This window comes from Mustela erminea, chromosome 13 (assembly GCF_009829155.1).
Source record: "Mustela erminea isolate mMusErm1 chromosome 13, mMusErm1.Pri, whole genome shotgun sequence".
NCBI classification, from domain to species: Eukaryota; Metazoa; Chordata; class Mammalia; order Carnivora; family Mustelidae; genus Mustela; species Mustela erminea.
Genome location: NC_045626.1, coordinates 52,112,771 through 52,127,047, shown reverse-complemented (window position 1 = coordinate 52,127,047; position 14,277 = coordinate 52,112,771). Strand labels below are relative to the sequence as shown.

Here is a 14,277-nt window from a genome sequence, read left to right as displayed (position 1 = left end):
CACTCTTCCCCCTCCAGTCTCTAACTCTCAACCCACTCAACCTTGAAGCCTTGACTTCTACAGTGGCCGCAGGGGCCCCTCCACGCACCCAGTGTGCCTATGCACCACGCCCTGCCCCCCAGCTCCATTCCCGTGACCCTTTGTCAGCTTGTTGGCCCTCAGACTGTCATTGTCGCATGCATTGTCATCCACATAATCCACACACATAGCTCATTAACTACCACATAATAGAGGCTCGGTGAGATCTTAGGAACTGAAAGGATAAACCCTACAGCATTGGCTGGGCCTTACGCACTATCACATTCATTCTCTCTGCAGACCTGTGTGGCTTTCCCACTCTGACTGAAAATGCCTTGAGGGTCAGGATCATGCTACTCATTCTCTCCATGTCTCTCACAGAGCCCTGCTCACGGCAGGTGCTCAATAAAGGCTCACTTGACTTTCAACTGGCCGATGTGTGACTTTCACTGTGACCTTCATTCCTGATTTGCCCCTCGGACCTCTGCTACTCAGGCTCCAGAACTCCCAGACCTGGATGCTATACAAGGAGAAAGAAAGCCCTGCTTGTTTATTTTTGGTTCTTTTCAATCAATGGAATTCTCGAAAGTCCACACATTCTACATTCACAGTGATGAATTCATTCCAGAAGGATAATCTTTGAGAAGCTACATTCTCTTTTAAGACATTCACCTCTGACATGATAGACAAGTGTGAAAGAGTTAACACAGCTTCCCACACCGCCTGGGAGTTGCAAATCAACTGGAACTATCTGGTTCAATCTGTTATTATAAAGCATAGTCCAGACAGCGCTGTCACCCCAAGGACAATCATTCTATGAACACACACAGTGTTGTGACCTTTACTCAACATTCCAGAGATACAGGAGCTGTGTGGGCCTGGGAGGGGGGGAGGGTTATAAATAGTGTAGTGTCGTGGGCCTCGCACTGGGGTGAAGGCCTGCTTCCCCATCCTGGCGGGCCTGGGTGCCCCCTTATCTATAAGCCCCTTATCTCCGGGAACAACAAGGCACTTTCCTACCTGACTACCTCAGCCCCTTCAGCTTCCTGGGGACCTAGTCAGGACTCACCATGGCTCCCCTCCCTCTCATGCTCTAGCCCTCCCCTCCTTGGGTTTTAGGTCTCGGCTTGGACCCCAAATCCTAGAGGCCCGCTCCAGACCATAAATTCTCAGTTCAACATGTGACGGCCTTTGTCACCTGGAGCTGAGCCAAAGAGGAAGAGAAGAGAAAACAGGGAGAGGGCCAGGAAGTGGGGTCCTTGTAGGCCTCCTGTTGGCCCTCACCAAGTCCTTTTGGACCCTGTAAATCTGTGTTCAACTCTGGGATATGCAAAGGAGATGTGCTCCGGACTGGAAGACAATTCTTGGATGCAGCCCCTCCGGGGTTCCCACCCCGGCTCTGCCACTTCCTGGCTATGTACACTTCCTTTGGGGAAAGCAGTGCACCTTCCCCAAGAGGCGGTTGGGGGGGCGCTCTAAGACATGCCCCCTGAGTGAACCAGCTCAGTGCTGGTACACAGAACATGCTCAATAAATGTGAACTCACTTTTAGTCCCTGCCTCCAATTAGAGAGGGCTGTCTCATGACTGAGACAACTTAAATGAAAGAATGGAGGTATAAGAGAAGCCCTGTCCTTCAGGGAAGATGGGCTGAACCCTCAAGTAGCAAAGAAGTGAACTCTGTTGCATATATTACTTCATGTTATTAAGGAACCACTCATTCATTCATTCAACAAACATTAACTGGGCATCTAACACATAGCAAGCATTGCTCTAGGCACAGTGGTTCTAGGCACCACACGGCCTTCAACAGTCAAATGTTATTTGTCCAGCGTCTGGTCCCTGTCTCTGGAAAGGAAGAGGTCAGTATTTTATTGCCATCTCCTAGGCCTCAGATTTCAGGAAAGAGGAGGTAGCCTGAAGATGATGCGGACAAAGATTATAATGACACCCGCAAACGAAAGGCGAGGCTGCAGACAAGTGAACCTGTAAGCATACAGGAGGCTCCCTGACTAAAAATGGGACAATGATATCCACCGTTCCAGGCTGTCACGCCAAAAACGGGACCCCAACTCTTCGCTCAGCAACATGACAGAAATACACAGATGGACATTTGCCATCCTCCCTGTGGTGAAGGAGTATTCCTTTTTCATTTTCAATTTGTTGTCCTCATACTTCTGGAAAATGCACAGACGGTGAATGCTACAGTGATGACAAACTGTTTTCAATAAAAGTTTCCAAATACTCTCGATGTGGGTATTTATCTCACTGCCACTCAGCACCAGTGATTCACAAGCTGGCACCAACCTACGAACCACACTTAGGGGAGGACAGACGCAGTCAGTTCCATGGGCCATCCAAAGTCTAGCATGACACACGTGGCAAGCAAATACAAGAAATGGAACTGTAGAGGTCAACTTACTTGCCGACGGCTGAAATCGGATCAGGTCTTGCAGGTCAGTAGAAATCTGGAAAACGTGGCTGTAGAACTGCTGGACAGAATTCTTCAGGCCAGATATGTCTCTGGAATGTGACCGCAGTGTCCCATTCATCTGCCTGACACAACTCCAGAGGCTGCCGACATGCTTGTTAAGCCCCTCCTTGATCCTCTGAAGACTTCCCGAGATGGAGTCCAGCTTGCTGCAGGTTTTCTCCAGGTGAGACACCCTGTTCTCCACCACGGAGACGTCCCTCTGGACCCCGTGTGTGTTCTCCTTACAAGCGTCCAGCTCAGAGAGGACCCGATTCTGCAGCTGCTGCCACCTCTCCTCCAGCTGGCTGCAGCAGTGGGCCAGGGGGTCCCGGGGAGATGGCAGGGGCTCCACCGTCCTTCCTTGCTCACCCCCCATAGAAAACCCACCCACTGCCGTGTTTTTACCTTCTCTACAGCTGTTCAGCTCATTCTGGAGCTGATTCACATTGTCCTCTGTGTGGTTTAGTTGAGAATAAAGAAAACGAAAATCCTGCTGAAGTTTCTGGATGCTACGTTCGGTTTCTTGAAACTTCCTATGCATCGTGTCATTCAGGGATTTCAAAAGGTTCAAACTATCACCCGTTAGGTGGTCTTCTCCATTTGGCAAAGTATCTTCTATCCCATGAGGCTCTCTTGGAAAGTTCTGCAGGCAAATATCCTCCACAACTTGAACTTTGTTCTTCAGGTGATTTAACTCTATCAGGACCTGCTTGTTCCCAGCCCCTGACACCCCTGGTAAGGCGGAGGCTGGGGGGGTGAGTTCTGCCTCAGTGCTGTTGGCCACCTCCGAGAGAACACTCCCCAGGCGCTCTTCCAAAGACTGTATTTTGTGATCAAGAAGTTGCTTCAGGTCGTGCACCTCGCCATTAATGGCCCCCCGAAGGGTTTCTTCAATGTAAAAGCAGTGTTCTTCCGCATTCTTCTCTGTCACATTGATCCTTGCGTCTAGTTCATTCCACCTGGCATCAAAGTCCACGTCTGGCTCTGGAACTGCAAGGCGGTCAAACTCATTGTCCAGTCGTGCATTCAGCATTCTGGTGGCTTCAGCAACTCTTTCGATTTTCTGGTCTAACATCTTGATCTGTTGCCCAAAGTCGCCATTCTTTTTACCCCCACAGCAGTCTGACTGAGCTGAAGGATCTTGTACCCGGGCTCGAAGATCATTTATTTCTTTTCTCAGGTTTGTTTCCTTCTCTCCTATAAGTTCAATCACTCCTAGGTAGCTGCTGCCATAGTCATCACACTGCTGTTGGAGGCCAATCAGCTTGTACTCACAGGAGTTCTTCAGATCAGCCAGCTTTCTGTCCATTCCCTCCATGAGCTCCTCTCTCAGGGCATCAATCTTACTATCGACATAGGCTTGGTAGAGCTCATTGGTCGTCATGGTCACCGTAGGACCCTGGGCAGCCTCCTGGAGCTGTCTGAGCTGTCCTTCATACCCCTTTACCTTCCCATCCAGCTCTTCCAGCTTGTCACTCTTGGTCTTCAGAGCATCCTTGACCTCAGCCAACTCAGACTTGATGTCCTTCATGCCAGATTCCTTATTGTTGAGGACATCGGGAAGCTGGACGGTCTCCGTGTCTCCGCCAACGGCACTGTCGGGCACTTGCTGGGGGTGCAGGTTACTGAGCCATGATGCCAGCATTTTGCTGGCATCGTCCTGAATGGCATGTTTGAGGTTTTCGTTCACTCCAGCAATGGAAGACTGGAGATCAAGAACTGTCCTTGTGAGTCGGAGAACCTTCTCTTCAAGCACCTGGATTTTCTTTTCCTGAAGTTCTTGTGGTCCCTGTTTTGGATCTACCGTTTGGCTTGGTTCTGCTGCACGGGTTGGTGACAAAGTCTTCTTGGGCTCTGAGACTTGGCTCGGTTCGTTATCTGTTACAAAGAGAGTCAGAAATGACTTAACGCGTTCTACCGTTTCCCATTTTCCGCACAGCCAATAAACAGCGTACTTGAGGAATATTCTTAAACCTTCACGTAGAGATCCCTCTCAGCACAGGCAGTTGTGGGAGAGAGAAAAAGACTATAGGCTTTGAGTCAAAGAGACCTCCCCTCGCATTCTGGCTTCACTGTCTGCCCTTGAGCAAGTTAATTAACTTCTGTGAAGCATAACCCCCTCATCTACCAACCAGAGATACTATCTTCCTTCCTAGGGTTGTTAAGAGAACATGTACGTGGCACATAATAGACAGTCAGTGGTCTCTTCCACCCTAAAGGGAAGTGTTCTTAATCTACTCAGTCATACGAACACATCATTCCCACATTAGTGAACAGCAGCCACACCCCATTGGTTGACTACATACTGTAAAACCACAAGAAGCCACTTTGGCATGATCCACCCATTAGCTGTTGGGTGGTATGATATCATATAAGCAGTAAGTTATCCTTCAGGCAACTCCTAAATGTTCTTTGACTTTTATTAACTTCGCTAGGCTAAAGAAGTCTCACAGACATTGTTCAGCACCCTCATGCAGTTGGGGAAACTAAAAGCAAAAGAGACAGAGCAGTGATCCTCTTGGCATCTCCTAACGATAAAGCCACGTGGTCATATATACTAAGATTCACTAAATCAAAGAATATAAACATTGAATTTTTGATCATCTGAGAAATCTACCTCCAAGGAAATAGTCTGAATGGAAGGAAGAAAAAAAGTTATAAAGATGATGAGATGAGTCATAAAAATGAAAATAAAGTGATCAAGAAAATAAACAAACAAAAAAATTACTGAAACCTGAGGTAATAGGAGATGAGAAGCAAACCATGCCCCTGAACATGGATAGCAGGATACGAGGAACACTAGAAAGAGCTAACAGGGGCACCTGGATGGCTCAGTTGGTCAAGCCTCCGGCTCCTGATTTCAGCTCAGGTCATAATCTCAGGGTCCTGGGATCGAGAACAACGTTGGGCTCCCTGCTCAGTGGGAGGTCTGCTTCTCCCTTTCCCTCTGCCCTTCCCACTGCTCTCTCTCTCTCTGAAATAAATAAATCTCAAAGAAAAGGAAGGAAGGAAGGAAGGAAGGAGCAAACAACAACACGCCTGCACGGATGCAGACTATCTTGACAGGTGGAAAAAGTCAAACACAATCTATGCAAAGAAATAAAATGCATTAAGGCACACTGAACGACCACTACAAGTAAATGTAGAACGCTGTAGATATTTGCGTCTACTGTTCATTGTTTTTTCCTCCCCTAAACTTTTGGACACAATCATAACCACAGCTATTATTCATTAAAATCAACTTAGTGGTAAAACCAAGACTAGAATTCAGTCGGCCAAACTCCCAAGCAGAGAACTATAAAGAATATCTTGTTTCCCACATTGAAAAAAGTATTCTACTTCAAGCCACTAGGAGCAAAAACCAAGCTGTTGATCACATACGGATGAAATGCCATTCTGAACAAAGGAAATGAAAGCAAAGGGCAGGAGATTGGGGGGAAATCCACATGTAAGGAAATGCTTCTTCTACCCACTCCCAGGGACTGTGGAAACTGCCACAAGTTCTTGAAAGGATGATTTGCTTATGTATCAAAATCTCAGAATCCCTTTGCCCCTGCAATTATACTTCTAGAAGTTTATTCTAGTTAATAATCAGGGATGAATCTAAAATACTAAGAGGAAAAAATGTTTATTCAAATACTAGCTACAAAAAACAACAGCAGCAAAAAACAACAAATACTATCTACAATAGTGAAAAACCACAAACAACCTAAGTGACCAATAGTAGGGGATGGTGTTCAAATAATCACATTCTCAAAAGCCATTAAATGATACCGTAGATTATTTAATGAATGGTTGTTCATTATAGATTAAGTTAAAAAATAAGTTCTTTTTTTTTTTTTTTAAGATTTTATTTATTTATTTGACAGAGATCACAGTAGGCAGAGAGAGAGGAGGAAGCAGGCTCCACACGGAGCAGAGAGCCCGATGTGGGGCTCCATCACAGGACCCTGGGATCGTGACCTGAGCCGAAGGCAGAGGCTTTAACACACTGAGCCACCCAAGTGCCCCAAGTCAAAAAATAAGTTCTAAAGATAGCATGTTCTTGGGGCACCTGGATGGCTCAGTCGGTTAAGCCTCTGACTTCTGCTCCGGTCACGATCTCAGGGTCCTGGAAACAAGCCCCACGTCAGGCCCCGTGCTCAGCGGGGAGTCTGCTTCTTCCTCTCCTTCAGCCCCTCTCCCCCTCCTTCTGCCTGTACTCATTCTCGAGTGTGCATGATGTCTCGCTTTCTCTCTCTCAAATAAATAATTTTTAAAAATAGTGTGTTCTTTATAATGATAGTGGATTAAGGACAAGCACTTCCTTTTCATTCCCTTACGAAATCTCACTAAAATGACAAAACAAAACAAAAAAAAAAAAAACAGAACCATGTCATGTATAAAAAAAAATTAGGAATCAGAATGGTTTTGGACATTTTAATAGCTGCATTGGAAGCTAGAAAACTGAGTGATACTTTCAAAATCCTAAAGGAAAGTTATCTCAAATCTAGAATTCTAAAGATAGAATAAAAATGTTTTTGACTATATAATAATAGAAAGTGTACCTCCCACACAATCTCATAAAACTACTGGAGGATGTGCTTTACCAAGACAAGGCAGTAAGTTGAGAACAAGCAGAGAGTAAAGGAAAGAGGGAATCAATGGGAAAGATACAAGTAAGAGCACCCGTTGGCAGCTGTGAACAAGGAAAAGAGGGTAACCACGTGGGGCAGGTAAGAAAGCTCTAGGAGAGCCTGCTCAGGAAGATAACACTGATGTGTCTAAACACAATGAGAGGACACCTACATAATCATCCAGAGGAGAGTTTGGGTTGAAACAGGGACAAAGACATAAAAAAAAAAAAAAATCAAGCAAAGGAAAATATAAGATAATTACTAACTCTAAAGAAACCAATAAAGCTGTGTAAGAAAGACAACAAATTCATAGTATATGACATGACTCAGCGGTGAGCATTATCTATACAGTTACTACAATGTAAACAACAAGTATTAAACTAAAAACCTGGTATAAACTTATGGAAAGATGAGGGTACAGGAGCCATGTGCTGGAAAGCAGAGGAAAAGGCGTCCAACCCTCACCTTCTGTGATGAGAGGTCAACAGATACGGAGGTAAATTCCACAAAATGATCTAAAGAGTTGAAAGGAATTACCGCTGAGAAGGGAAACGGAGGGAGAATGAGGGTCACTGCTTTCCTAAGGGTCCTTTTAAACTTTTCCTTTTCGACTCAGGAAACTACATACAGGCTTAAATTTTATAAAATAAAAATAGAAGAAAAGTAAACTATTCTGATCCAACAGATGCCCTTCGTGTGTCCCCGTCATATTATCTATGATGACTTATTGTAATTACTTGTCTGACGTTTGCCTTCTGTGAGTTCAGGGACTGCCTGTTTTGTTTTTCACTTCTCCCAAGTATCTAGTATACAGCCTGCCAGATATAGAAGCTCCATAAATATTTTTGGGATGAATAAGTAAATTTTTCTTTAACAAAATGTATGTGCAGACATGGGAAGTGAGTAATACATGATAACAAAATGTTAGCAGTAGTTAATACATGGTGATGAGATTATGTGTAACAAAGTATTTCTCCATACTTTATAAGCATTCTTTAATTGATACACATTACTTTTTTCAAAAAATTATTTTAAAATCTATTTTACAGACAATATTGGGAAACACTAAGTTTCAAAATTGATAATACCTCATGGGAAAATAGAATCATTTGAACACAACCATCAAATTCATGAGGTAACCTAGGTTACATGTATTCTCACTGAACTTAAAAAAGAGAAAAGATAAAAGGACAATTTTTAATCCATAAAAGTCATTTGCTTAATGTTATACCAAAAAAAAAAAAAGTGAAAATTATCACTGCTTTCTTAATTATTCACTGAGTTTGTGCTACTTCAAAGACAATTCAGAAACAGATTTAAGAACAACTTCACTGATGCCTCTCCCTCTTAGCTTTGCAAATATCTCACCCCAAACAGAATGGGAAGGACTCGGATTTAACTATTTAAAAACAAAACAAAACAAAACAGTTTCTTTCCTTCAAATTCAGATTTATGAGAGATTGTAGATGAAAAGCAAAAACAAAGCATCACTACCACTGAACCTCTTCTCATCTGTGCCACACACCACACCAGTCTGAAACTATGCCCTGCACTGATCGCTAAGTCCTTAACTTAACAGAGTAATTTACTTGTAAAATAAATAAATAAATAAATCTGTCTCTGATTGCTTCTGCAAATAAATTTGCATGCTACATGTGTCTACTGCAGGCATATATGTGTGTTCTTAAAGACCCTGGAGAGATTGCCATTAAAAATCATAAATCCCACTGTCCGCAGGAACGCTGAAAAGATTGGAGGTGGTCACACACAGCAAAGCACAAAGAAGTTACCTGTGGCTTTCTTCATGCTATTTCGAGGCCGGGCAGGTGTGGGGCGGGGGGTCTTCACAGGGTCCCTGGGACCTTCCTGGCAGTCTCCCCCTCTAAAGCCGGGGCAGCATCTCCATTCCAACTGTGTCACTGTCTTGTACTTGGTGACATATCTGGGTCTGAAGTTCACACGATACCTGCCAAAGAAAAGCATGGCATCTCTTCACTGCGGCTGTCGAGAGCGTTCTTGGCCCTCCCTGACCCGGACCAGAATGAACAGGATCCAAGCCCCTGTCTGCTTTCTCCGAGCTGACCCAGAGGCGACCACTGGTCTCTTCAATCCAGCCCTGCCCTCCTGGGGTTCAGCCAAAATCAGATTGGCCCCCATCTTCCATCTCTTAGACCCGCCTGCACCCAGGTCCCTTCCTACTGACGACCAGAGACAGACCACCTAGAAAAGCCTGGCCCCACAACTCCCAAACTGAGCTTTTATTTTACCCAAAACTTTTGTTCTACTTTTCTTTTCTTTTCTTTTCTTTCTTTCTTTTCTTTTCTTTTCTTTTTTTTTTTTTTTTTTTTTTTCGCTGCTTCGTGGAGATTTTTTCTGCGTAACGCAGACTCATTTGTTTTATATTTTGAAAAAACCTCCCCAGCACCTTTGTCTCTCATAGCATCTGTGCATTTATCATGGCACCTTCCTTCCTGCAAAGGTAGCAGGCTGTGAGCCTTCAGAGATCTACGTTCAGATCTTTTCAAAGAGATGCCCTGATCCATACAGCTGATGACGGAAATAAGAATCCCTTTTAAAGTGTACATTCCCCAGGGCACCTGGGTGGCTCAGGCAGTTAAGTGTCCAACTTTTGATTTTGGCTCAGGTTATGATCTCAGGGTCCTGAGTTCAAGACCCCTGTTGGGCTCCACCTCCACGACTCTTTCCCTCGCCCTCTGCCCCTCCCTGCCCTCTCTCTAAAGAAAGAAAGAAAGAAAGAAAGAAAGAAAGAAAGAAAGGTAGGTTACGTGTTCCTCCACACATGCACAAACCATAGAGAGATTCTTGTGATAAGCTGTAACGTCCTCCAGATCCAGGGCTGGGCCTGGAACAGAGACTGGCAATCCAGCAGCCCCATGGACACTCCAAGGGAGAGGGATGGATGCAGGAATCCAACACCCCAGGTGCCCCTGCTCGCAGCACAGATACAAGCTGTTCCTTAACTTATCCCAACTTCTACTTCCAGCTTGGAATCACGGCTCTCTAGAACGTCTTCACTCTCTTCATTGTGAACACCAGCACAAGCCGCTGCCCTTCTCTCTGAGGGCCAATTCCCAGAACGGACTCAGCTCTCTTTTACTTTTCCCAGAGTTGCTGTGTGCTGCTCAGGGGAAAGTCGGGGGGCCCATGGGACCTGGTGCCAGCCAGCTGACTCCACCTCTGGCATCCAGCTTGTGGTGAGGGAGTTCAAAGTCACATTCCTGAGAAAATTGCAAATTACTAGAGATAATGGGCTTTTGGCCCCCGAGGGTCAAAACCATGACACTTATAATCTCAAGTGTAAGGAACTCTCCCACCAACAGGAGCCCAGGTGACCCTCTGGACCCTGGGGACAGCGCTGTCCCAAGCATTAATGTCCCAATGCCTGCCGCTGTCCTGGTTCCACTGGCCCTTCTAGGGCAGTGGTTCACAGCACTGGCCAGGCTTCAGAATCACCAGGAACCATAACGAACTGCCAACCCAATGCTGCTGCCTCGCTCTTAGAGGTTCTGATTTAACTGGTCTGCAGTGGGGCCTGGGTGCACAGATTTTGAGAAGCTCCAGAGGGAGACATTTTCAAGTCTCCAGAAGAGTAAAAGTCTCCAGAAGAGAAAGCTCAATGAATGAAACAGAAAAGAAGTGCCCCAAGTGGTGGGGGTAGGGCAAGTCTTCCCTTCTAGGCTCTTCATTCCCTCTTATTGCCACCACATCCCCTATCAAGGCCCAGCTTTTTAGTTTCCCCTTTGCACAAAGGGGAAAACAGGGGCTCCTAAAGGTCAGGCGTCCTGTCCAAGTTCCAATGGTCAGGAAGGGCCGGGGCTGGGATTTAAATCCAAGTGTTCTCTCCTGTACCCCAGACGGCCCTCCCAGCATGCAGAGCAGAGACTCAAGAGACTGCCTTAAATCTGAAGCAACCCCACCCGCCCAGAGATGTTCCACAGCCCTACAAGCTGGGTCAGAGGGTAGCTGCCATCCCCGTCCAGAAAACACTTTGAGCATCCAACCCGGGCCAGACGCACACCAGTCCCCAGGCCCCCAGCACCGTACCTACCAAAAGAATTCCCTGTGTGGTCCTAGAAATGATCAAAAGAAAGAAAGAAAGAAAAATCCACTTCACTGTTTTGCATGCTCAAATATAGCCTAATGCTGCAAAAATGTGTAATCTCAGAAAAACGCGGTTCCTCTGAGCATTTAAGACTGATTGTGAAAATGTGTTTGCGCTCGGGGGTTGTCCCTGTGCCAGCAGATGACAGCCCCTGGCAACGCCTTCTGGCTGCTGGCTGAGTGGGACCAGGGGAGCAAAACCTGAGGCTGCACGTCCGACTCCCCCCCCCCCAACCCTCCCACCCGGAGGCCTCGGCCCCCGCTGCTGAGCCGAGTGCAAGAAACTGCTCGCCCTTCCAACACACCTCATTACCTTCTTTAAAGCCAGTTATTACTTTGGAACCAGCTCATAACTTAGGGAAGTTCCCTGGAGTTCCTGCCTTCCTCTGCAGCCCCACACGCATTCCCGAGCCCCACCCTCCACCCCCAGTGGCTTGCCGTGGGCTTTCTGGTTGGCGGCACGGAGTTCAGGTTGATAGCATTTCTGACCGAGTTTTAAGTCCAGCATGTGCGAGAGGCCTCCCTGGCCAGCGGTGACAGCTGGAAGCCATCAGGCGGCCACCTCCAGCCGTGGGAACGCTCACATCCCGACTGCTCTGTGCATGAGGACCTGGGTCCCAGAGGTGACTGCGGGTCAGTCTGGGGGATGGGAGGCGAGGAGGTAGGGTTGTGCAGCCCCGCAGCTTTCCTGGGATTCCTTCCCCCACCGCAGAAACAGGGTTCCCACCACCCCGAGAGCCAGCCAGGAAATTTTTCAGAGGCTGGGAGGAGCACAGCAGGAATCCTGGGTCTTCCTTCCATCCCTCAGTGTTCTGCAGGACAATATCTTGGCCAGCGAGCTTTAAAAAAAAAAAAAAAAAAAAATGCCCAGGATTTTACACGCAAAATTCTAATTTAACTGGTCTGGGGCCAGGGGTGCCCAGGCATCTGTACCTTTCAAAAACTCCCCAAGTAACTGTCAAGTGCAGCCAGAGTTGAGAAGTGCAGCCCAAAATTCAGGGCACCCATCAGCCCTCCTTCCTCATTGGAGGGGGGAGCCTCTGGGGCAACCAAGGGCTGGACAGCCAGGCAGGGGAAGTGAATTGACCCAAAGCAGCCCAAGTTTTACCCCAAGAACCCTTGGGTTGTAAGCACACAGGAGGTGCCCCCTTGGACACTTACTGAATCAGCCAACTGACTGCACGCAGCTGGGGGTGGCCAAGCAGAAGGACTGACAGCCCAAGGCGCAGAGTCAAGGCGGTGCTGGGCGAGAGCTGGAAGGCTGACTCAGGCTGCAGCCTTGGCCTCCGTCCCAGTTTTGGGTCGAGACTGTAACAACACCCCGTCCCTCAAAGGAGCCCGGTCCACAGCTGCCTCGGGCACTCCCGGGGGCCCCCCGGGGGCTGCAGCGGCATGCCGCCCCACAGCCCGAGCCCACCCCAATCTCTGCCAGTGCTCTTCGTCCCAGCCTCTCAACTCTCCTTCCTTGCCTCTCCCTCGGAATCCTTTTTGGGGTGTGGGGTGGTGAAACAAGTGTTCTCCCTTTTTACGAGTTCAACCACCATGTCAAGACATCAGGTCAGCCCAGAAGATTCTACCGAGAAGGAAGGTGGCAAGAAGAGGACTGGAAAAGTTGAATCAGAGTTCAGGGACCACGGGACTAGAAATGTCCCCACTGAAACAAACTGTGACAAAATGACTGCTGCTATTTGAAATCCCCCGCCCCTCCCCCCACACACGCAGAAAGACTCCTTCCCACTGACAGGAGGTGAGACTTCTTTCATAACGTGCCTCCATTCATGCTTGTTCAGTGTTTGTCTTCTCACAGACCAGAGCCCCGTGAGGGCAAAAATTCCTGCTGGTTTTGTTCTCTACAACCTCCCCATTTTTAAACATAGCATCTGTCCTATCGCAGGTGCTCAATGAACAATGAAGTTTTAATCATTAATCAATAATTGATCAATCAAACAGTAATTTAATGATACTAAGTCTACTTTAGATGAGGCATGGAGGAATCCAATGTCCATATTAAAAGCCCCAGAGTCATCCTCACGTCTAACCCCAGCAGATGTGAATTCCTGAGCCTTCCCAGAACCAAATCAAGCTCCACAGTCCTTGGGTCATGATGGGTTGGACAAAAATCGCACACCAGAAGGTGACCTCAAGTTGTGTCGACCCAGAAGATAGCCATTAATCAGGTGTGCCTTTTTAAATCTACACTAATTATAAGTAAACCAAAGTGAACGTTCAGTTCCTCAGACACACTGGCCACATTTCGGGAGCTCGGTAGCCACGTGCGGAATTACTGTGAACAGCTCCTTCACCACAGGCGTCTATGGGACAGAGCTGGCCTAGAGATTCACGGGACTGTCAAGGGCCAGTAATGGGCACACATCTGTTCATCTCTTCATTCCTGCCCCACACTCACCTGTCTTCTTTCTCCTCTGGCATCCCTCCCAGGTGGCCAGCAGAAGGCTTTTCAGAAATAACCACACGTTCCTGGCAGAGGATCATTTCTACACGGTAAGGATCTACGAGGTAAGGATCATTTCCCCGCATTTAGTATTCACCTGTAACTTCTTTTGTGAATACACATCACAAGAGTGCACAAATCTGAAGCCCAGTGCCCCCACTGGGACACGCACTTGACCAGGAATTCCTCCCAAGAACAGACTTTCTAGTAAATTCCTCTCTTTCTCCATCACTGGCTTGTCCCCAAAACCCCAGAACTAATTCTTCTTGCTTCATTCTGTGTGTGGTCCCGCACAGTATCCACTGGAACGGACTGTTAGGATGGAGAAAGAAGCCAGAAAGAGAGGGGCCTCCCTCTCTCTGGTAGGGAGCACTCCCGGCCTGAAGAAACAACCAACGACCTGGGACACCGCCAGCGTGTACATACAAGCAAGAAGGCATTTCAGCAAGTGTCAGGACGCACATCTAGGCAGATTTGGTTATACAACATTCCTGAACTACTCCAAGTTTTCCACATCTAGGCACGGAATTCACTTTTTGTTTTTCACTGCATTAAATATGTATAACGTACGTGTGAAATACCCATAACATCAACTAA

At 47.0% G+C, this 14,277-nt stretch overlaps 1 protein-coding gene across 1 annotated transcript in view; it reads right to left on the bottom strand.

Moving 5' to 3' along the window:
* EMILIN2 (elastin microfibril interfacer 2) overlaps positions 1-14,277 on the bottom strand; it is a 55,716-nt gene that overhangs the window by 15,769 nt on the left and 25,670 nt on the right. Inside the window, exons 3-4 of the mRNA XM_032311331.1 lie at positions 8,897-9,072; positions 2,440-4,368 (exon numbers count right to left, since the gene is read on the bottom strand). Of these exons, the coding sequence (XP_032167222.1) occupies positions 2,440-4,368; positions 8,897-9,072 (2,105 nt within the window). The remainder of the gene's footprint in view (positions 1-2,439; positions 4,369-8,896; positions 9,073-14,277) is intronic.